The sequence below is a fragment of the Rhagoletis pomonella genome, unplaced genomic scaffold (assembly GCF_013731165.1).
Source record: "Rhagoletis pomonella isolate Grant_MI unplaced genomic scaffold, Rhpom_1.0 Rhpom_scaffold_00008, whole genome shotgun sequence".
NCBI lineage: Eukaryota > Metazoa > Arthropoda > Insecta > Diptera > Tephritidae > Rhagoletis > Rhagoletis pomonella.
The window spans coordinates 43794405-43816987 of NW_023458562.1; the positions used below are offsets into that span (position 1 = coordinate 43794405).

General features: G+C 37.3%; 1 protein-coding gene across 2 annotated transcripts; it reads right to left on the reverse strand.

Annotated features, from left to right (window-relative positions):
• Nucleotides 1–926: 926 nt before the first annotated feature.
• Nucleotides 927–22051, reverse strand: LOC118744911 (protein RER1). 2 transcript variants are annotated; one of them, XM_036478340.1, is made up of 5 exons: nucleotides 21362–22051; nucleotides 21090–21300; nucleotides 2755–2969; nucleotides 2623–2683; nucleotides 1639–1776 (listed from the first exon to the last, which is right to left on the reverse strand). In XM_036478340.1, exons 1-5 carry the CDS (start codon nucleotides 21428–21430, stop codon nucleotides 1772–1774), a joined length of 561 nt encoding a protein of 186 aa, XP_036334233.1. In that variant the 5' UTR covers nucleotides 21431–22051; the 3' UTR covers nucleotides 1639–1771. The 2 variants fall into 2 exon arrangements, with proteins under 2 accessions (XP_036334232.1, XP_036334233.1); XM_036478339.1 differs by having other exon boundaries at nucleotides 927–2683.
• Nucleotides 22052–22583: the final 532 nt, after the last annotated feature.

The following is a 22583-nucleotide window of genomic DNA, read 5'->3' on the forward strand; positions in this document are numbered from 1 at the left end:
GGATTCCGATTCGAATCGGATTGCAGAACTGGGCTGCTAAAGTTGCAGGAGTTATGCAAAAAAAAATCAATGATTAGCTCCTAAACCACTAATCTGGTTGGAAATTATAGTTAATAGGAAATTCAATAAGTTTCGCTACTGTAAATGGAAATTCGAGATTGGCCTGTTATATGAAAAACAAACTGCAATTAAATTTGGCTACATCTCAAAAACTATTTTATGTAGCCTCTTATATTCTAACTACATATTTGGATTCAGATGGTCAAGTGCCACAGGTAGGATTTTTTGTAAGCTATAGCAATTAAATATTATTAAATACATAAATAGTTTTCTCTAATTACTTTTAATTCACACCGCTTTCATTACTTCCAGTGGTACTAACTATTTTTATTTCATACAGTATTATTTGTTTAAACAGGATCATAATCAGTTGTGGAGTAAGCCTCACAAGTAGAGTGGAAATCGTACATATTATGGTGAACACAACTTTTTGAATCGCTATGTCTCAGAAATGGTAATACTTGGGGCATAAGTGTCATAACAGTTTTTACAGATAATTATATGGTCTTATCGTTTGGTTGAAAAATGCGAAAAAGCAATTTGTGACCTTTGGCCCTTGATTAACTGTTTTCTCAGCTTTATGCGAATTATTGCAATCTTGAATGTTTAACTTGACTGTATATGTATATAACGGGTACGTGCATAAATGTATGTAAATTTAAAAAGTGCTCCTACTGAAAAATTTCAAATTTGTCAAATAAGGTCTATGGAAGGTGACGCTATGTAGTTCGTGCCTGGCTATCATAATTAGAAGATTTATGTCCGGTCGATAACTATTATATTCTATGTTTAAGGTATAAGTATGTCTATGTGTTTTACAACGAAATGAATGTAAAACACAACTTGGTTTCTAAAAAGCACATTACTGGTCTCTTAAAGTATTTTATTTATATTTTATTCAAATGATTTGGTATTAATTATTACAATCGAAAACTGTTATGCCATACTTCGCCACTCACGATGCACTTACATGTGTTTGTATGTGTGTTGATATTGATTTGAAATTCATGTTTAAGTATTTTACAGTCAGCAAATCACAAAATTCGGCGCAAAACTGTTTTTTGAAGTTCTTGTAAATTTTGGAAAAACAAACTTACTTAATTACAAACAAAAATTTTAGTAAATTTACATAATTTATAAACCACATGAATCTTTACACTTTTCAGCAAATTCATGTTAAATAAGTTTTAAAATTCTGCGAAAATGGCCGTGCAACTGTGAGTTTCGACAAAGTTGTCTTAAATCAATCTATTTCGCCTTTACCATTTTTAAAACAACATTTATGGTAATCTAAATTAATAGCTTCCATATATGTATACACTTACTTTTCTATGTATAAGTATATGGTATAAGCACTATGTTAGAATATGTTTACGTTCAAAATAGGTTATAAATGTCTATGCTAGGCATATTTAATTATAATTATAACATTTGCATACATTTAAATATTAATTAGGATATATAACGGAAAAACATTACCAAATTGTGTAAAGTGAAATTAAATTTAACTTTAAGGAAATTAAATTGAACTAAAAAGGATCCAAATTACAAAAGGATTTTAACAGCTTTTTCCAAAGTCGGAGTTACTCGATAGTCACTTCATTCTGCGATATTGAAGTAGTTTTTTGCTCGCTATTCAAATACAGTCAATAAAGTTACAAGAGTGATTTGTATGAATGAAGCATGTGTCTCGATCAATGACCCGCTCAAATCAAACTAAAAATAATAATAAAATTAACGTTGCATACAAATAAAAAATTTAGGAGTAAGAAGGAAGAATAATCTTAATAATATTAGACAAAGTAAGACAATACCATATAAATATGTTGCACAGGACACCGCACGACAATAAACATCAACGATTTAGAGCCAAACCAAGTACTGATTCACCGAAAACCTTATCGGTTTATCGTTGAAAGGCAAATTAGTAGGATTTTAAATCGTTAATGTGGCTAAGAACAACAATTATTTTTATTAAAAACTAAGCAAACGCAAACAACAAATGTGTCAAGATAATATAATATTAAAATGTATAAGACTTGACGCGCGCAAATTATTAAATATTTGAAGGAATCCAAAACGTACAATTGGATTTATTATTTTTGTATAAATAGTATTGCGGTGGTGAATAATATTTGTTGCATGGGTTGTTTGTGTGTTTGTTATGTATGGTTGAATTTATGTTACAAAAAGAAATTAAAAAGGACTGATCGAATTTAATTTTAATGAAATTTAAATCTTGTAGCTGCTTTGAATTTTTCATTTTTATAATTCAGTTTTTGTAGTGGTACTTTAGTTGAATTTACTCAATAGTTATAATTTGCGGTGGTTTTGCTACGCTTGCTGTTGTTATCGTAGACGCAACTGCCAAAGGTGCAGTTGATAGTATGGATGATGTTGCCGCTGAGGCAATCGTTGTTGTCGCTGCTGTAGCTACAGTTGATGTTGTAGTTGCTGTTCTTTGCTCATGTATCGACGTAATACCCGTTGTCGATTGGCTGTCGTTTGTTTTTTGCAGTGTCTGTGCGGCTAATTGTCACTTTGTCGTTGGGGGTGACTCACCAACACGCTGATAGCGCGGCTTGTTGCGGGTGAATGGCAAATACTTGTACTTAATCATATGCTGCAAACAAAAACCAACAACAAAAAAATTAGTTTAAATTTAACAATCAACGATTTTACGAGTGACTTTACCTTAATTTGTCGCTTCATCGTTATGCAAAAGAGTGTAATGAAATACATCACAAGGATGGGCCAGAAAACGGGCACATTGAAAAAGTCAAAGAATGTACATATCAGACCAATGATTGTACTTTTCGTGATTGACAACCAGAATTTGAATTCCGGCAGTCTTCGAATGAACGGCCGAAACTCTTCGTTACTACGTGTTGGCAAATTTGGTCCATCCTCTACAACAAACAGAGAAATGAAAAAGGATATCAAAACTATTTCAAAATATTAATTATTGTAATATTGTAATAACGAGCTAATTCAGCAATATATGTACGTACATATGTACGTTAGGGTGGTCCTTAAAAAAATCAAATTAACGATTTTTTTCAGTATTAAAAATAATTTTTTATTCATTTAATATCCAAAATCGATGCCACTAAAGTCCAGGATATCACATATAAATTTTGGGTGCGATTGGAGTCGGTTAAGACGTCTTCATAGGGTAATCTAAACTTTGACCCCCTGTACGACATGCCTTAACCGACTTCATTCAGGACCAAAATTTATGTGATATCTTCGACTATGGTAAAAACGATTTTGGGTATTATATGAAAAAAAAAATTACTAATTTAAATTTTTTGAGTCTCTAAAGAGGAATCTGAATCCAAAATTTAGATGTGATATCTTTGTCTATAGTAGGAAATCTGACGTAAAAATTTGAATATATATATATATATATATATTTCGGGGCGTCGCTTTATGAGTCGATTGTGGATATCAACACAACCTCATTTAGGTTAAAAATGAAAATGTATATTCACGCAGGTTCTGAAATTCACTTCCGGGTGAATTTCATTCAAACTCCCTTTGACTTCAACTCAGAATATATGTACATAAATATAGAAGTAGTCTAAGCAAAAGCAACTTTAAGCAATCTATTTACGCACATTTTAAGAAATAATGTTTTGAATGTACTGGCCATCTATCTTTACCTATCAATCTTTATCAACATTCTTAATTTATTTTCTATCTTTGTATGTTTTTATTTCTTATCGTATTCCTTAGTACTCTTAATCTTTATTGTTTAGGGATTATAATTATAATGTTAGTTTATTTATTTGTCCTTGTTTTTATTCTTAAGTTTGCAAATGTATGAATGTATGCTTTTCTCTTTGTCTATATTTATATCAGCAATTTGTTGTATACTATAAAAGATTATATCTTATTGTACTAATGGTTATACATTTAATAAATGAAATAAATATATTTGGATTTAGAGATCATGCTAGCAAAATTTTACAAAATATTTCGGAACGTCGTGGGTAGATTCGGAATATCAATGCAACCTCATTTGGGTTGCTACTTAAATGAAAGTTTATATTCAGGCAGGTTCTGCAATTCACTTCCGAGTTCCGAGTGAGTTTCAATCAAGCTTGCTTTGACTCAAATTGGCAGGGGTTAGCCACTATAGTGATATAAAGTTGAGGATACAAGATTTTTGAAGTACCCGCAGCAAGACTAAATAAATAAATTTTCTCCATCAAAATTTCCGCGGCAACCACAAAAATGCAGTTGCCAATATAGCACCTCAGTTGCCAGATGCATAAAAAGTGATATGTATAAATAAAATATTTTTGGAGGCTGTTACGCCCTATTTACTAATATTTATAACTTTCCGCTTTTAATAGGAGTATTCCCGAAATCTTGCAAAGTCCTTGCACCCGGGCCACGCTGGAGAAGTGAAACTTACGTTATATATGTATCTATTTTGTCTCATAACCAATATTTTTCCGAAATAAAAGTCCTTTCCGCATAATAAACAAACCACCTGTCCAAATTAAACAATTTTGTTATCATATGAAAGAGGACTGAAATAGCTTTTAAACAGAAATAGAGAACGATCTCTATTTATATTTTTTTATCTTTTAATACTGTAGAAATGCATATACCTGACACAAGATTTGTTTTATGGTAATTAATTAACTTTCTTTATTGAAATATTTTTCAATACGTCGTTTAGACATCCTCTTTCATTTGATACCAAACTTGTTTAATTTGGATAAGCGGTTTGTTTATTATCCGGAAAGGACTTTTATTTCGGAATAATATTCGCAACAACCCTGATATGTACATCTGCTGTTGCTTAAGGTTATATTTTTTGTATTTTTTCTATCTAGATCAGTGATTACCAAAGTGGTCCAGGTGGACCCCCAGGGATCCACGGGAGACTCGAAGGGGGACTGTGTTGGCGTGAAAAAAATATGGGGGTTCATGAGTTGTAAGTGGGGGTCCACGAAAATTTGTCTGGTTTCGATATTCGTTATTTAACTTTATTTTTTTTTTTAGTGGTATATAGTGCTCTTGACGCACTGCTGCACTTACCGTCGCTTTGTGTTTTCATACGTGGGAAACCTTATACCATGTTCGGATCGACATCGAAAACATGTTTTCGTTGCTAAAACGGGTTTTCAATCTAAAACTTGTGTTTTCGTCCATGTAAAATCTGTCAAACGAAACCCAGTTTTCGTGTCGGTCAGAACATGGTATTAAAGGCCACCTGCAGACTAAAAATAACCGAATGTTGGCATAACAATGAGTGAGGCGCGGCGGAAATTGCTGGCGGCAGAGATCTAAGCACTTTTGTATTTTCAATGCTATAGGATAGTACGCCACCATTGCCTTTGTTGAAGAGATTTAATGTTGAGTTCCCTGAGACCAGAGGTCGAAAATATCCCTCAACACTTTGAAAAAGCCCCAAAATAACCGTCCCTATTTAAGAGATAAAATAACCCACAAAACAGAACATGTGGTTTATTTTTTGTAGATGTGTGCTTCTCTCAGTGGGAAAGGGTTATTTGCATATCTTTTTCCGTTGCTATTGGACACAAACACTTATCGCTGGAAGAGGAAAATAAGTGTTAGAGCGCGGTTACCCACGAACGTGTACGCAGGGTACCGTAGAAGTACGTAGAAACATATCAAATTTGCTGTTGATAGAGATATACATAAGCGACGTCAACGTCATGGTCATGGGTGGCAGGGTTGCGTGCTTTTAAATCCTTATTGATTTAAAATCCGCTATCAATTAAGAAATATATTTGATTTGTGATTTGGTTTGTTAACCAAATAAAAAATAAAATTTATTTGTGATTTGATTTGTCAACCAAATAAGAAATAAAAATTTTTGATTTGATTTGTAGAGCGAATCAATTTGATTTGTAATTTTTCAACTAAATAATACTTTTTTGATGCAACGCAAATAAGATATTCAAGTATCTTCCCACTTCGAGTTCTACGAAAATCTTCGTGATTTTTGGGACTAATTCGGGATTTTCGAGACTTCTTGAAGATTTTCGGGATCCTCGGGACTACTTCGGGATTTTTATAAGTGGCTAAAAGTTACCGTTGATTTTTTAGAATTTTTTTCGCCAAAGGTGTTGTTGTTTTCTTCCATATACAAATAAATTGAGTTTATTCATTATATGGAAGCCAATGCGACTAAAAAATTCTAAAAAATTAACGGTAATTCGTAGCCACTTTAAATTTGCACATTATCAGACTAAAATTGCAGGGGCTAAAAAACTGTGTACTCAAAAAAATTCTAACACGTCCGGGAAAAAATTTGTTAATTTTTTTTTGTAGTTTTCTACGAATTGTTGATCTTGGGTATATATGGGGTTGGTCTGAGAATGAACTAAATTTTAATTGAAAATTCTTAAAAATAAATAAATAAACATAAGGGGCACACAATATCACTTGGAAATGGCGTGCTATAGATATGACCGATACTGTATATGTCGTGTAAAGAAATGACTAACGCTTATATATATTTATATTTTTCAGTCCTACAATATCGCACAAATTAAGACACTTAAAAATAAGAGTCCCTGCCAAAGTGTTTTTGCCCAGGGGAAATTTTAGCAGTTGATAAGTAACCCACAACGGAAAACAAAAATAGATCGCACATAGCGATTTGCCACGATGAGAAACACTCTTTGCTTGAGAGATGGGTGTTTGTGTCAGTGGTAACCACCATACGAGACACTTAGTGACGGTTATTTTCGACCTCTGCCTGAGACTGAATGCTGCTTTAATTCCAACACTGAGATCGGACTCACACATTGTCGAATCTTCACTTTTGGGTCCAATGCTGACTCTGGGTCATAAGCTGGGGTCTTTTTCGAAGTTAATAGGGATAAGCCTCACATTTCTGTTGTTGAATATGCGTCGGTCTTCCAGGTTGAGTTAATTACAATCCTCAAAGCCATAGACTACGTGGTGGAACATAAGTGGAGAGGGAGGAGTTTACGTGTCTGCAGTGACAACCAAGCTGCACTTAAGGCATTGGCCAGCCCTCTAACTACTTCCAAACTGGTTCGACAATGCAAGTGTCGACTAAAAAATGGTGGTAAACATAGCGAGCTCGCTTTACTGTGTGCCAGGTCACACAGGAGTACCTGGTAATGAGACATCTGGCCGTTTGGCCAGAATTGGCTCAGACCCGGTATTCCTCGGGCCGCAACCAGTTTTAGCGCACATTTTCGGCCATCGAAGCAACCATCATTACACGTGGCACAAACTCCTGACGGTAAATGACAAGTCCATTTGTCCATCCTGCCTTGAAGAGGATGGGACGGTGGAACACTTGTTGTGCTTGCTTGGTTGTTTGTCATCGATTTTTCTAGACTCGTTCTTTTCACTATTGTCAGATTCTGAATTAAAAGTTTGGCGTAAAAGGCTTAGCCGTTTTGTTGTTTTAAGTTTTGTGTTTTAGAACTTTAAAACTCGGAGCGATTAAAATAAAAATGAGGCCATCAACACAAATAAACTATTTTACAAATACTCCACGTACAAAGTCATGAGTGAGCCAAACACTTGACGAGTTTAGGGTGAAGATAATGTAAATAACGCTAGGGCTCGAAGTGATCTTAAAAAATATAACTCCTCAGAGCGAGGGAGTATTTTGATAGATTTACGAGCTCTATTTTTTTTTAAACCTGCAAGTGTGTAATCACATTATTTTAAAAGAAATAAAAAATAATAGAAAGAAAATATTTTAGTTTTATTTTGGATGCTCTGAGTTTAGTTTTTGATTTCACCCGCGATGCAAATTTACATAGTTAGATCTAATCTTCACATTTCATTTTTTCACGAGCATTGGGAATATTTAGAAATGTATCAGTAGGGTGTCCACCGAAATCAGTAAATTTTTGAAAGGGGTCTACGAGAAAAAAAAGTTTGGGAACCTCTGATCTAGATCCCTACCTTTGCCCATGGTACAAAAAAGAAGGTAGTTTCAATAAACAACTTTTTGATTAAAAAGGAGATTTTAGACAATTGCTCATTCGTAGCGGCGTTACCCAATTTAAGTTTTTTGGTGGAGGGGATTTTATTATATCTTAAATTTGGGAGTATAAATAAAATAGTTGTATTAAAAATATATATTTATTAAAAATAATTAATATCTTATCTTAAAAACTTATCTTAAACTCGATAAGTACTTGCCAAAATCTTTATTTTTACATTAATAAAATTTTAGTGAAAATATTTTAAACTTTTTTAGTGTCATTATGTCATCTGATTATTACAGTTTACTTTATCAGTTTACAGTTTTCTTTATCGGATACGATTGTGTCTGCTATAATTGAACACTGCAATTACACATTTCGATATTGTCTTTGTCCATGCCTATCAAGTAACTTGAAAACGGAATTTACTTTGGGACCCATAGGCTTCACTTTCAGAGAAGTGAGTATTATCCAATTCTAGTATATTTCGACAATATCGTTATTTCTTTGGGTAAAAGTAAATATATTTTACTGTTCAATATTGGAGGGGGTGTGTTAGTATGAAAACTAGAAACACAATAATCAACTTATTGAGCATTAAACCTCTTCTTTTTCAAAAAGAAAAGGGGAAATGTTAGGTTATTTGTGCAAAGATTTTCGGGTGATAAAATTAGCATTTTGACAGAGAAAATGTAAACTCGGGATACGTCAACCACAGGATTTTTGCGCAAAATACCTTTCTTTGCACGTTATAGGTTTTCGACAGCGCTTAGAAAAAATAACCCTGATCTGCCCAGCTCCGGCTTCGCTGACCACAGTATTTTTTACAAAAAGGTCCATATTTCAAACCGAATTTATTCATAAATCTGTATCTGAAAATTTGAAATTTTTATTTTAAACCAGGGACGTGAACCGAACCGGTTTTAAACCGGAAAACCGCTTTTTTCCAATAATTAATTGAACCATTAACCGAACCGAATTCAACCAATTTTTTTTCTTTTTGTTAAATATGGTAATTTATCCATGTGGCCATATCGAAAGTAATGAACCATCTTATTAGACAGACACTTGACACTTATCCTTGCGCGTTGTTGCACTTGACACTTGACATAAAACGCGCGTTATTTTTTTGATTTCCGAACCGTCGAACCGAACCGAAACCCCGGTTCAAAGATCAAAAAACCGCTTTGACGAACCAATCCAAAAGTGCAAAACCGGTTGGAACCGCTGAACCGAACCGACCAAATTTTTCATCCCGTTCACGTCCCTGTTTTAAACTAACGTTTAATTGTGCGACCAGACGTGTGTGTGCTTTGGGTTAAGCGTTTGGACACAATAACCCAAAATTATTGTACAAATAACCGGGCCGTACCCAACAAAATACCTTTTGCTTGCTCAAATTGCGATTCTAAGAACAAAATCTATGTAAATAAACAAAAAAATTAATAACCAAATTTGGAGGATTTTAGATACCGTACAAAAGTTCACAATCTACTTAATTCTCAGGTTGTTAATATGGCGACGAAAAAGTGACAATGGAACCTTCCTTTTTATATCATGCCTCTACCCCTGTTCGTTCTAATTACATTTATGTTATTTTGTTTTCCTTCATCTTCATTTTTATTTTTATACCAGAGACCCAGAATAATAATTACATCATGGTGGAGTTTTCAAAAAGTCTTTTGATAATAATTGATAATAATTATGTGTGAGAAAATTTGTTTAAGTCATCGATAACTATTATTTTAAGACTTACATAATAGAATATCTTTTCATAATAATTATCAACGAGATAAATATTTTAATGTCTTCAAAGACTTTTATTTTGAGACTTATATTATAAAAGTCTTTTGATAATAATTATGAGTGCGGAAAAATTTTGTACATAGTCCCGAACGAGTCCCAAACCAAGCCCCAACTGGGCCCAAACTACTCCCCAACTAGTTCCGAACTAATTTAATCCTGAAATGCTACTGAACAAGTCTTTAAAAAAGTAACAACAATTACAAATTGGAAAATGTTTTAATTCGTTTTTGTCAAGAAAAAATATTTTTAGAGTTGGTTGAAATTAATTGAATATACATCACGTTAAAATATTAAAAAGTATTTTATTCAATTACAACAATTGGGGAGAAAATGGTGCTAATCAAGGGGCTGGAGATGTGTTGTTGCCCAATATGCAAGCACCGCTGCCAACGTTATCGCAAACACCTGCATCTCAGAGATGCCTTTTAAACGAGGCGGCTGCAGCACTCGAGGTCGCACGTGTGTCCGTAAAAGTTTCACCATTCTGGAAAACAAATCCTGCTCTGTGGTTCAAGCAAGTGGAAATCCAATTTATCACGGCTGGAATATCTTCAGATGCAACGAAATTCCACACCATTGTGGGATCTATTGAAGCTAACGTGCTCAGTGAAGTCAGCATTCTTATCCTGAACCCGCCCGAAACCAAAATGTATGACTCATGGATTCGGAGGAAAAACGGTTAAAGAAGTTACTGTGTGATAAAGAACTGGGTGACAGGAAGCTTTCAGCAATGTTGCGCGAAATGATGGATCTTGCTGCTGGAAAAGTCTCGGATGAGTTACTCAAATCATTATGGATGCAACGCTTACCGAAACAATCGCAAGCAATTTTATCTGTAAGTACTGAAAGTCTAAATAGACTTGCTCTTATGGCAGATAAAATATCCGACACATCAGAGGCTTGGGAAGTAAATGTTGTTTCTAAGGCTCTTTCAATTGATGAAGCTTTAGAGTTGCGAATTGAACGCTGACGAAGCAAGTAGAGTTACTTACACATCGTTCTCGTAGTCACAGTCGTCAGAATGATAGTCGTTTTGGACGGAGGAATCCCTCGAATGGAAAACAAAATAAACCCATTTGTTGGTACCACTATCGTGGGGATCGTGCTAAAAAGTATGTGCTGCCATGTTCTTATCCTTCGAATTCGCAAAATCATTGGGAAAACCATTAGGCTCCTCGTCTAAGTTGGCGGATGGGGTCGGCCAAGAAATATGTCGCCTATTTCTTCGGGATGACGAATCAGCAAAAGAGTTTTTCATTGATACTGGCGCAGACGTTTCGGTATACCCTGCCCTTACTGCTCAGAAGCACCTCTTCAACTGTTTGCTGCAAATCAATCTCCAATAAAAACATTTGCTAGGAAAACCTTAAATTTAAATTTAGGTCTTAATAGAAGTTTTCGGTGGATTTTTATATTGGCTGATGTTAAGAAGCCTATAATTGGTACCGACTTTCTTAGCCATTACGGATTAATAATTGATATTAAAAATAATTGTATCATTGATAACGCTTCAAAATCTACTAGCATAGGGACTTTACATGTCGGGTTATTACCACCTTCAATTAAGTCTATTTCTGAAAGCTCTGATGTCTAAATATGCTTTACTTAAAGAATTTAAGGATATAACCACACTTTATAGCAAAAATACACCAATCAAACACACGGTGACGCATCATATTGAAACAACTGGCCCGCCCATTTTTTCTAAAGCTCGTCGGCTATCTCCTGAAAAATTACAAATTATTAAGCGCGAATTTGACAATATGTTAAAACAAGGAATATGTAGACCGTCAAAAAGCTGCTGGGCTAGTCCATTGCACATTGTACCCAAACCTAATGGAGAATGCCGACTTTGTGGAGATTATCGACGGCTAAATTCTGTGACAATTCCAGATCGCTATCCAGCTCCCCACATACATGGCTTTGGGTTTCTTCTTAATGGCGCACAAATTTTTAGTGAGGTTGATTTGGTTATCCCCGAATTCCGGTGGAGAATTCTGATATTGAAAAGACGGCAATTATTACTCCAATAGGATTATTTAAATTTCCCCGCATGGCGTTTGGTTTGTGTAATGCTGCGCAAATCTTTCAACGTTTCATCAATCAAGTCATTTGTGGATTAGATTTTTGCTATGCATATATAGATGACATTATTATTGCATTTAAAAGTGTGGATGAACATGTAAAACATATTCGATGTTTATTTGAACGGTTTAGACAGTTTGGAGTTGTTATTAATGTGTCCAAATCCATTTTTGCCGTATCAGAAGTTCAGTTTTTAGTATATTTAGTTATCATCAATGGTCTAAAGCAGTGATTCCCAAAGCGGTCCAGGTGGACCCCAGAGGTCCACGGGAGACTCGACGGGGGTCTACGTTGGCATGAAAAATATATGGGGGTCCACGAGTTGTAACTGGGGGTCCACGAATATATTGATAGTAAAGAATCAAAATGGTTGCTTCATATCCTCTTTATTTGATTTTAATTTTGAGTTGTGTGTAGTGCTCTTAACGCACTGCTGCACTTACCGTCACTTTATGTCTTCATACGTAGGGAAGCCTTAAAGGCCACCTTCAGACTAGAAATAAACAGATATTCTTATAACACTGAGTGGGGAGAGGCGAGATTTGAGCAATTGTGTATTTTCAATGCTATAGGATAGTACGCCACCATAGGGACGACGCCGTTAGGGTTGTGGGGTTTTCCGGGCATGCGAAGAGATGTTTCGAGGCGTGAGGGGTCTCTCCGCATGCCGGACATTCGTTCGGCACATCCGCATTTAACCTACTCAGGTAGGAATTTAGCCTGCTGCAGAAGCCAGAGCGAAGTTGGGCTATTGTTGTCCTGGTCTCCCGAGGCAGATGGAGCTTCGTCGCGTCAAGTACTGGCGGCCAGCGACTTGAGGACCTTGTTGCGGTTCTGTACTTTATTGACAATAGCGGTTGCGTGCGCAGAGAAGGAGAGCAGGCTGTCGAATGTTACTCTGAGAATTTTAGGATTATTCACCGTCGGAATTGGTGTGTCATCGACGTGAATTCCTAGCGGTAGCCTGACCTCCTTCGTCCAGGTTGTGAAAAGGGTCGCAGAGGATTTCCTAGGGGAGAGGGCTAGACACTTTGCAGTGAAGAAGCGAGTAAGTTCAGAGAGATATCCGTTTACTTTCGAACACAGGTCATCAATTCCATTCCCAGTCGCCATGATCGAGCAATCGTCGGCGTAAGAGACAATCGAGACTCCCTCTGGTGGTTGAGGGAGCTTTGAAATGTAAAAGTTAAACAGTAGTGGGGAAAGGACACCACCCTGTGGAACCCCCTGTTTTATTTTCCTAAGTTTGCTCGATTTGTCTCTAAACATTACCGACGAGTGTCGACCACCTAGATAATTTGCCGACCACCGTTTGAGCCTCTGTAGGAGAGAGGAAGCCTCTATGTCTTCTAGTAGCGTGGAATGGCTGACAGTGTCAAAAGCCTTTGACAGGTCCAACGCTGCTAGAATCGTTCTCTCCCAGGGACGTTTACGGTTGAGGCCACGAGTTATCTGAGTGTTTATGGCGTTGAGTGCTGTTGTTGTACTGTGCATTTTACGGAAACCATGCTGATGCTTCGCTGGGGTCAAGTGGTTTGTGAAATACGGGAGTGGCAAGGCCTCGAGTGTCTTCGCTACCGGGGAAAGGAGTGTTATCGGACGACAAGAATCTCCTATGTTGGCAGGTTTCCCCGGTTTGAGCAGTGGGACCACTCTCCCCACCTTCCAGATGTCTAGGATGATGAGAGTGGCGATGGACAAATTGAAAACCTCCGTTAGGTACGCTACCCCCGCAGGACCCAAATTTTTCAGCATCAGCATGCATATTCCGTCGGGACCCATGGCTTTGGAGGCTTTCGCCTTCCCGATGGCCACCTGAACTACACCGCAAGTGAAAGCAAGGGGGGCACAGGTTGTTGGCAGTTTGTGCAGCCTTCTGGTCACTCGACGCTTGGCTTTGTGCACCGGAGGATGCAGTATGAACTGCCAGCTAAAATAGCTCGCGCATCGCTCCGGGTCCGACGAAGCATTGTCGCCGAAAGAAATTTCGACTCTGTCGCCGTGCTTCGTCAGATTGGACAGTGACCTCACGGTTGACCAAAGCTTACTCACTCCAGAGGTGAAGTTGCAGGTCTTCAAATGCTCTTCCCACTTCTTCCGCTTATGTACGTTTACTAGTTGCCGAATCTCCGCGTTGAGATCCCTGATACGGGGATCTCCGGGATCGGCCTAGCGAAGGCTGTCACGCTCATCGGCTAGAACAGCCGCTTCTGCAGGGAAATTTGGGCGTGGGTCGTTCCGGTACGAAGCGGGCTGCAGCAGCGGTGACAGCCCTGCGGAACTTACGTTCACCAAGGTGAACGTCGGTTGGTGTGGGGAAGGCAGCGAAGGTGTTTTCAGTAAATTCCGCGAAGCCTTTCCAATCAGCTTTTGAAAAGTTGATATATGTTCGGTGCTCCGCGGAAGCAAAGTCGGTTGGTTTATCGATCGAGATGACTATGGCCAGGTGGTCTGATGCCAAAGTCAGCATAGGTCGCCATGATATGCTGTTTATCAGACCAGCGCTGACTATTGTTATGTCTGGCGAGCTGCAGCAGCTGCCCATAATCCTGCTGGGAGCGTCGTCGTTCATTGTGCAGAATGTCGAATCGTCTATCTGCTCAGCCTGGTCAAATCCCCTACGATCGTTTGACAGGCTTGAGTGCCAAAGATCGTGGTGCGCATTAAAGTCGCCTACTACCATACGGTTTTCACCTCTGAGGAGCGCACCTATGTCAGGGTGATATCCTACCGGGCATCAGGTGACAGGGGGTATATAAACGTTAAATATTTCGAGCTCAACATCGCCTGATCGGATAGCAATGCCCTGACATTCTAGGGTGGTATCCCTGCGGTCGATGTCTGCTTCGATAAGACGATACTGCACGGTGTGGTGCGTAATGAACGCTAAGCCTCCACCATTATCCCGCTCGCGATCTCGACGGTGCACGTTGTAACCGGCACAATTAAACAGTGTTGAATTGCTGTGCAACTTCGTCTCTTGGACCGCAGCTATCAATATGCCATGCCTTCCCATGAAGACGGTTATCTCCTCGATCTTGCTCTGAAGCCCTTTACAGTTAAATTGAAGGAGCTTCATGTGGTTCGGGAGACGTGTGGTGGTGCGGGGTGTGAGGGATGTGTCTGGTCGTGCCGCAGTTGGCTGTGTGCGCTGCTGAGGTGGTTGCCGCCCTATGGTGGTGGCGGGAGGCGTCGCAGTTGAGGTCTGCGACCGAGCAGCGCAACAAGGGCCCTCGAAGCTCCTCGTCAAATCTCGCGTGGTACGCAGACCTGAGCATGCCCTAAAGTGGCACTAGCCAAGGCAGGTGTTGCACTTGACTGATGTCATATTAAGGTGTTCTTACACGATATGTATTTGCATCTGTAAATGTGACTTTTTTGCGTATGTCTGTCAAATTCACAGTCTTTATTTAATTACTTAAAAATACTTTCTTTGAAAACGATATAAACTAAACTCAGATGATTCTATCTGTGTGCCAGATGAAAATAGAAAGATTCCTATTTCGTATGTACGTGCATCTGCTTTGTAAACAAACAACAGAAACGAATCTAATTTTCCTTTACACGATATGTTGACATTTCCATATGTAAAAAGTGGCATGTACACATGCAAACACATATCGTGTAAGAACACCGTAACGGAATATCCTGGTCTGACATACCGTGCAGATTGTAGGAGGAACCAGGAGTTGTTGGCGGCGGCGTGTGGGTGGTGGTGTGGTTGTGTGTGTTCTGTGGTCTGTAGCCGTTGGTCTATTGTGTTATGTTGTTGTGCTGTGGTGTTTGTGTGGGACTGCTCAGGTGGACTGGGGTTAGCCGTGGAGGCTGCTCTGTTAGAGCAACAGGGGGCCACAAAAGACATGGTCCACTGCCAATGTGTCCGTAGTCCTGAGCAGGCTCTGAGGTAACTCCACCCCTCGCAAGCATTGCACTTGACAGAGGTGGAGTTGTGGTGTAGTCGTCTCTGGGATACACAGCAGGTGTAGGTTTCTGGCCCTGGGTTTGACTCGATGCCAGCCCTGAGTAGGAGAAAACGTAGCGAATGTAGCCCTATGGACGAACAACTTCTGAGATACTTCGCCGACGGGGTTAGATCGCCGAAACAACAGCCCTTGGTCGGGTAAAACCCGAGTAATTCCGGTACGTAGAACCGGCTGTAGTGGGAATGACACATTGTCGAGTCTTCACTGATGGCTCCACAACTGACTCTGGGTCGGGATGTGGGGGTCTTTTTCGAACTTAATGGAGATAAGCTTCACTTGTATCTTGGGGAATGAACCCCAGTCTTCCAGGCTGAGGTATTTGCGCTCTTCAAATCCATGGACTACGTGGTGGAAAATAGGTAGAGGGGAAGGAGTTTACATATCTGAAGTGTCAGCCAGGCTGCACTTAAGGCATTGGCCAGCCCCTAACTAGTTCGGCAATGCAAGTCTCCACTTATGTTATTACTTCATGTTGGTTAACATAATGAGCTTGCTTTACTCTGGGTACTAGGTCATTCGGGAGTTGGTAATGAGACATCTAACCATTTGGCCAGAACTGGCTCAAACCAAGCATTTTTATAATTTTAAAACTGGGAGTGATAAAAATAAAAATGATGCCATCAACACAAATAAACTATTCTACCAATACACCAAATGCAAATTCATGAGTGAGCCAAACATGTGAGGAGGGAGGTGTTGCCAAAAAAAATGTAAATAACGCTAGCGCTCGGAGTTCTCTTAAAAAATGCAACTCCTCAGAGCGAGAGAGAACTTTGATCACTTTACGAGCTCTGTTTTTTAAAACTTGCAATCGTATAGTTACATTCTTTTAATAAAGAGAACACAAGAAATACTTTATTTTTATTTTTGCCACTCCGAATTTAGTTTTTGAACTCACCTGCGATGCAAATTTACATGGTTAGGTCTAGTCTTCATATTTTTTGATAAGCTTTGGGAATATGTTAGAAATGTAGCAGCTGGGGGTCCACCGTTACCAGTAAGGCTTTGAAAGGGGTCTACGGGGGAAAAAAGTTTGGGAACCTCTGGTGTAAAGCCTTTACCGTCTCCGAGTTGATGTTATAATAAATTACAAAACTCCTGAAACGGTAAAAGATATACGACGATTTTTGGGTATGTTAAACTTTTATCGCCGTTTCATTCCCAAAGTCGCGTATCATCAATCAAAACTACATGCATTATACAGCGGAAATAAAAAGGGTGATAATAGCAAAATTCAATGGACTAAAGAATTTTCTGCCGCCTTTCAGGAATGTAAGGAACAGTTAGCTTGTTCAACACTCTTAGCGTATCCTTCTCTTAATGCATCAACTTCGCTATGGGTATATGCTTCAGATACTGGAATGGGTGGTGTATTAAAACAACAGATAAATGGTAACAGGAAACCGATTGTTTTTTACTCTAAAAAATTAACTCCTACGCAAATGAAATACAGCGCTTATGATCGCGAGCTTTTGGCAGCTTATTCAGCCTTGAAACATTTTCAATATTTTTTAGAGGGTAGGAAATTTACTACATATAGAGACCATAAGCCTCTTATATACGCGTTCTTACAAAAGCCCGAAAAAGCATCAGCGAGGTAGCTAAGGCAATTAGATTACATCGGCCAGCATACAGTTGATATACGTCATGTTTCAGCAGGTGCCTTATCTAGAGTGGATGTTATAATGAAAACTTTAATAAGTTCAGCGAATTGTAGTCTTGATTTAAAAGAAAAACGAAAATTCCAGAAGTGGATGTTGAAGTTTTTTGTGATGTCTCTACAAAAAACATACGGCCGTATATTGCTCCAAAGTTTCGAAAGCCTCTCTTCGAAAGTATTCATGCACATCCATGAGTGCGAGCGTCAGTAAATTTACTTCGAAGTCGTTTTGTTTGGCCATCTATATCAAAAGATGTAAGTCAATGGACTAAATCATGCATTGCTTGTCAAAAATCTAAAATTAATCGTCACGTAAAAAGTCCTCTTGGTAATTTCACTTATGCTTATGCGTTCTTTTCTGGATGGGTTGTTCGTTATGGTGTGCCAGCTCATATTATCACATATCAAGGCCGTCAATTTGAATCAGTACTTTTTCGTGAATTACATATCTAAAATGCTTGGAATAAAGGTAACACATACAACTCCTTATCATCCGCAAAGCAATGGACAAATTGAAAGGTGGCATCGGACTTTGAAAGCTGCTTTGAAATCACAAAAATCGAGCAATTGGGTGAATTCATTACCTTTTGTCACGATGGGTTTGCACGCAAATGTTATTCAAGACGTTGGTTTTTCTCCAGCTGAAATGGCATTCGGAACAAATCTTCGACTTCCTGGTGTTGGACAAAAGGGCGAGTATAAGGGAGTCAAAATGGAGAAAATTAGCGGATGGTTACAGAAGATATGGAAAAAATTAACTGACAAAGGGCTGCGTGCCAAATGAACTTTTCGCTCATAGTTTACACGGCTGGCAAATGTAAATAAGGATTAAAATTTAAAAACTAATTAATACAACTAAAGTAAAATCTGTGGAAAATTAACAATAAAGTACTTTTTTCGCAAAATTATAAAGAACCCTTTTATTTCTAAAAAAACTGGGTAACAGTTATTCGTCGCCGAGCTGTACACAACGTTAAAATATTAAAAAGTATTTTATTCAATTACAACAACTTTGAAATTTTTTTCGCGCTCATAATTATTATGAAAAGACTTTTATAATATAAGTCTTAAAACAAAAGTCTTTGCAGACTTAAAAATATTTATCTCAATGAAAATTATTATGAAAAAGCTTTTATAATATACGTCTTAAAATAAAAGTCTTTGAAGACTGAAAAATATTTATCTCTCTGATAATTATTATGAAAGGACTTTTATAAAATAAGATGACTCGAAAAATATTTATCTTAATATAATGATTATTGAACGACTTTTATTCTTTTCTCTTATTATTTAGTTATTTCATTTCATTTATTAAATGTATAACCATTAGTACAATAAGATATAATCTTAGTTATGCCTATGCTTTATACTCTATCGACAACAAAATTAATAGTAACATCCAACAAAATATCAACACCAAAACCGATAAAAATATCGGTAACAAAATCCATGACAAATTCGATAAAAAATTCGACAGCAAAATCGATAATATTGGTAGCAAAATCGATAAAAATATCGATAACAAAGTCGATAAAAATATCGATAAAAAGCGTTAAAAAATCGATAAGTCCCGAGAATCCCGAAAATCTCTAAAATCCCAAAATAGTTCCAGATTGAGTCTCTGTGTCTACCTTTCTTCCTCTATATTCATCTTTACTTTTATCGGTATCCTCATCTTTTTCTTTATATTTATCCTTGTTTTTACTTTTACGTGTATCATTCTCTTCATCTACATATTCCCTTCACCTTTGCCAATATATAAGTAAAGTGTTTAAATTTACCTTGGTCTTCATTTTTGCCTTTGTTTTTGTTTTTATTTTTACCTTTGCCTTTATCCTTACTTTCATTCTTGTATTGGTATTTTTCTAAGTGTTATTCTTTAACCTTTTATTAGCTAGTTTTTGTTAAATTAATACCATGTGCATTCACTCAAGAAGCAATTGTTTCAGCCCCAACTATTCCCATTGCACCATTTCCGCGTGCAATTTCCGAGGAATTTGTCAATTTACTCCCAACCAACCAACCGCCGCTAAACAAGTTTCATTTCAAAAAGACAAAAAAAAAGAAAAATGTAGAGGGTTGGTGGTTGTTGTAGCAGCATACAAATTCCCCAAACCGTTTTTGGGAACTGATACTAGAGTAACAGTCATTGGCCAGATATATGCACATACATTAATCTGGTCGTTAGGTTTACGTAGACCCGACTGTCGTGGGAACGTATATATAGGGTTGGTCTAATGAATGGCCGTTCTAGTCACCGGTTCCGAGACTATTCGATTTCTGAATATGAGGCCTTATGTTTAACAAATGGGGAGAATAAAGGACTCAAAATGGAGGAAATTAGCCTGCGCTTTTCTCTCAAAGTGTTGATCGCTGGTAAATCAAAATAAAGGTTAATATTTAAAATCGAATTGATAAAATTAAAGGAAAATCTAAGTAACCCTTTTATTTTTCAAAAATTCTGGGTAACAATTTTCGTCGCCACCTTTGTATATTTCAGTGCACATAAGTAAATTTTTAGTGTGGTTTATTTACATATTTTCCTAGCAAAGAAATTCATTCTCTCTAATTAATGTTGACTTTCTAAAATAACGGGGTCAACTATAGGGAAATTAATTATGCAAAGCTAGAAAGTTGAGCGAATACGAGATCGGATCATATTTTTGGGCGGGGTTTATATCATTATTATCATTTTTTCGATACAAAATGTTATTGCTCCGCATAGCACTGTGAAAAAAATTTTGATCAATTCTCTTCCCCGGGAAATTTTAGCTAATATGATTCCTGAACAAATCCCCAAGGCGTTTTTCTAGGTTAGGAAATTGTTTTTTTTTATACGATTTTTTAATCAATTTTTAACAGATTTTTTTCATTCAAAAATCATTTCTATAGGATTTTTTTTTTATGTTTTTCAGTAACTTGCGCCATGGGTTACTAGCACATTAGAAGACAATAAACGTTCAATTTTAGGTAATTAAAAAAACCTTTTTTACTTACTAAAGCCATGCATCACGTAAATATGCATGTATACCGGCTATATCCGTCATAAGGTTACCTATCACCCCTCGAATGTGTAGTTGCATTGACTACCCTAAACATCCAATCAGAATTGCGCTTTATGAATGAGAACAGATAAGCAGATAAATTTACTACTTTCCCACGATCTGCGACTTAATAAAGTTAAGTGAATTCTTGGAAGAATGTCGAAACTTAAAATTATACTAAAAAATTTACGTTAAGCCCTTTTCTAGAAGGCAAGTATACCCTTATTTTAACAAAAAAAAAATGTTTCAAGCCAACCCCTTGTGAAGATAAGACAAGGCTACAAAAAATCAATAACCCATCAAATTGTTAAAAAGGTATTTTCAAATTACCCACCCCTTTTGCAACTTGATAGCCTCAATATTGTTGTTGTATTGTTAGCGAAGACAAATTACAATCACTAGCATGAATTAAAATTTCGCATATATGAAGTAAACTATTTTGCATTTCCTTAAAACACTTTTTAGTTTGAATAACACAAAATTGACTCACCATCATTTTCGTATGGATCAAATTCTGGGTCAATTTTTGGTGTTAGAAATGCAATAAACAGATTTAGATGGTATATTCCCAGCGCATAACATACTATATACCAGCCCTGGTAAATGAAGATGCGTAGCAGGAAGAGCAATATCAGCAGAATCGCACCCGCCCAACGCATTCTGGTATGTGGCGTCCAACGATCCAGGGTCGATTGGTACATCTGTGCGATAATAATTTGTTTACAAGTAGTAATAGAATTTTACGTTAGACTTTTTTCTCACTTGTGATAGGCGCACGAAAAACATCTTCACTCCACCGCCCGACGGCGTACTTGTGTCCTCATTCATCATGTTTTCGCTGGTTTGGGTTAGCAGTTAGTATCAGGTGTGAACTTTATTGCCTTCAATTTGTTAACCTAAGTCTTTTGGGTCAGATATTATGGGGAGCATATACGTATACAAAATAAAACAGAAAGGTGAACAAAAATTGAAGTAAAAGTGCACCACAACTCCAACGTCGGCCAGTCGTCGATTACGCACTTTACCAACGCGTATCTGCAAAAAGTTCCACTTCGGCCCTTCGAACAGCAATTCACGTCGATAATACTATTTCCTCATTTTCACTTGTTCGCCTAACAATTTTCTTAATCTTCCGCACAACCACTACTACAAGCACAGCCAACCCGTACACCGACTCCTTCCGAATTCTTCTATACTTTGTTCTTATGACGTTTGCTTCCAATTGTTCTTGCCCGTCTACGCTTTTCGCAAGACAAATTCTCAAGCTAAACCTTATATTTCTTCGATTCTTGAATTTTTAGGAAGGCGTCAAAACAATGACTTGGTCACAAGCTTGAATAAAGCTGTGGGCGGGGATTTCGGTCCAGAATTTTTCAGATTTTCTTGAAATTTTTCCCCAACTCACAATACACGTCACGGATAAGAAAGAATAGATGACAGTTGAATAGTGGCTGCGTTGCCAACATAGAGGAAACGTCAAGCTGTTCACAGAGTTGCCGCTAATTTTCTATTCTACTGTAAACCCAGAACTCCAGGCAAAGCGTTCAATCGTGGTAGCGTTACCAATAGAGAGAAAACTTTAAAGCTGAAGCTCCATAGTAGCTGTTTATGCGACTTGTACATATTTTGTCTGTTCTTTGAACTTCGGACTAAAACCTGTGGAACTGTCAAACTACAATTTTACTCTCTCAAGTGGGAGTAAAAGAAGAACAGATGCAGAAGTGCACGGGAACGCAAAAAGCACTATTTCCTGTAAACACGTCAGTCGGCTTGTTTAACAGTGATTTGGATGAAATATCACTAACTAATTATTAAAATCTATACATATTCAAATATTTCGTTGTTTACTTCCATTTTTTTACAAATATAAGGTTATTTGCTTACACCGCTTACTGCTTTTGTTTTGTCATGCAAATCAGCTGATCGTTTGACACTTTTCATTAACTTACAGGAAAAAACTAACGTACTAAATCCTTTAACTTCT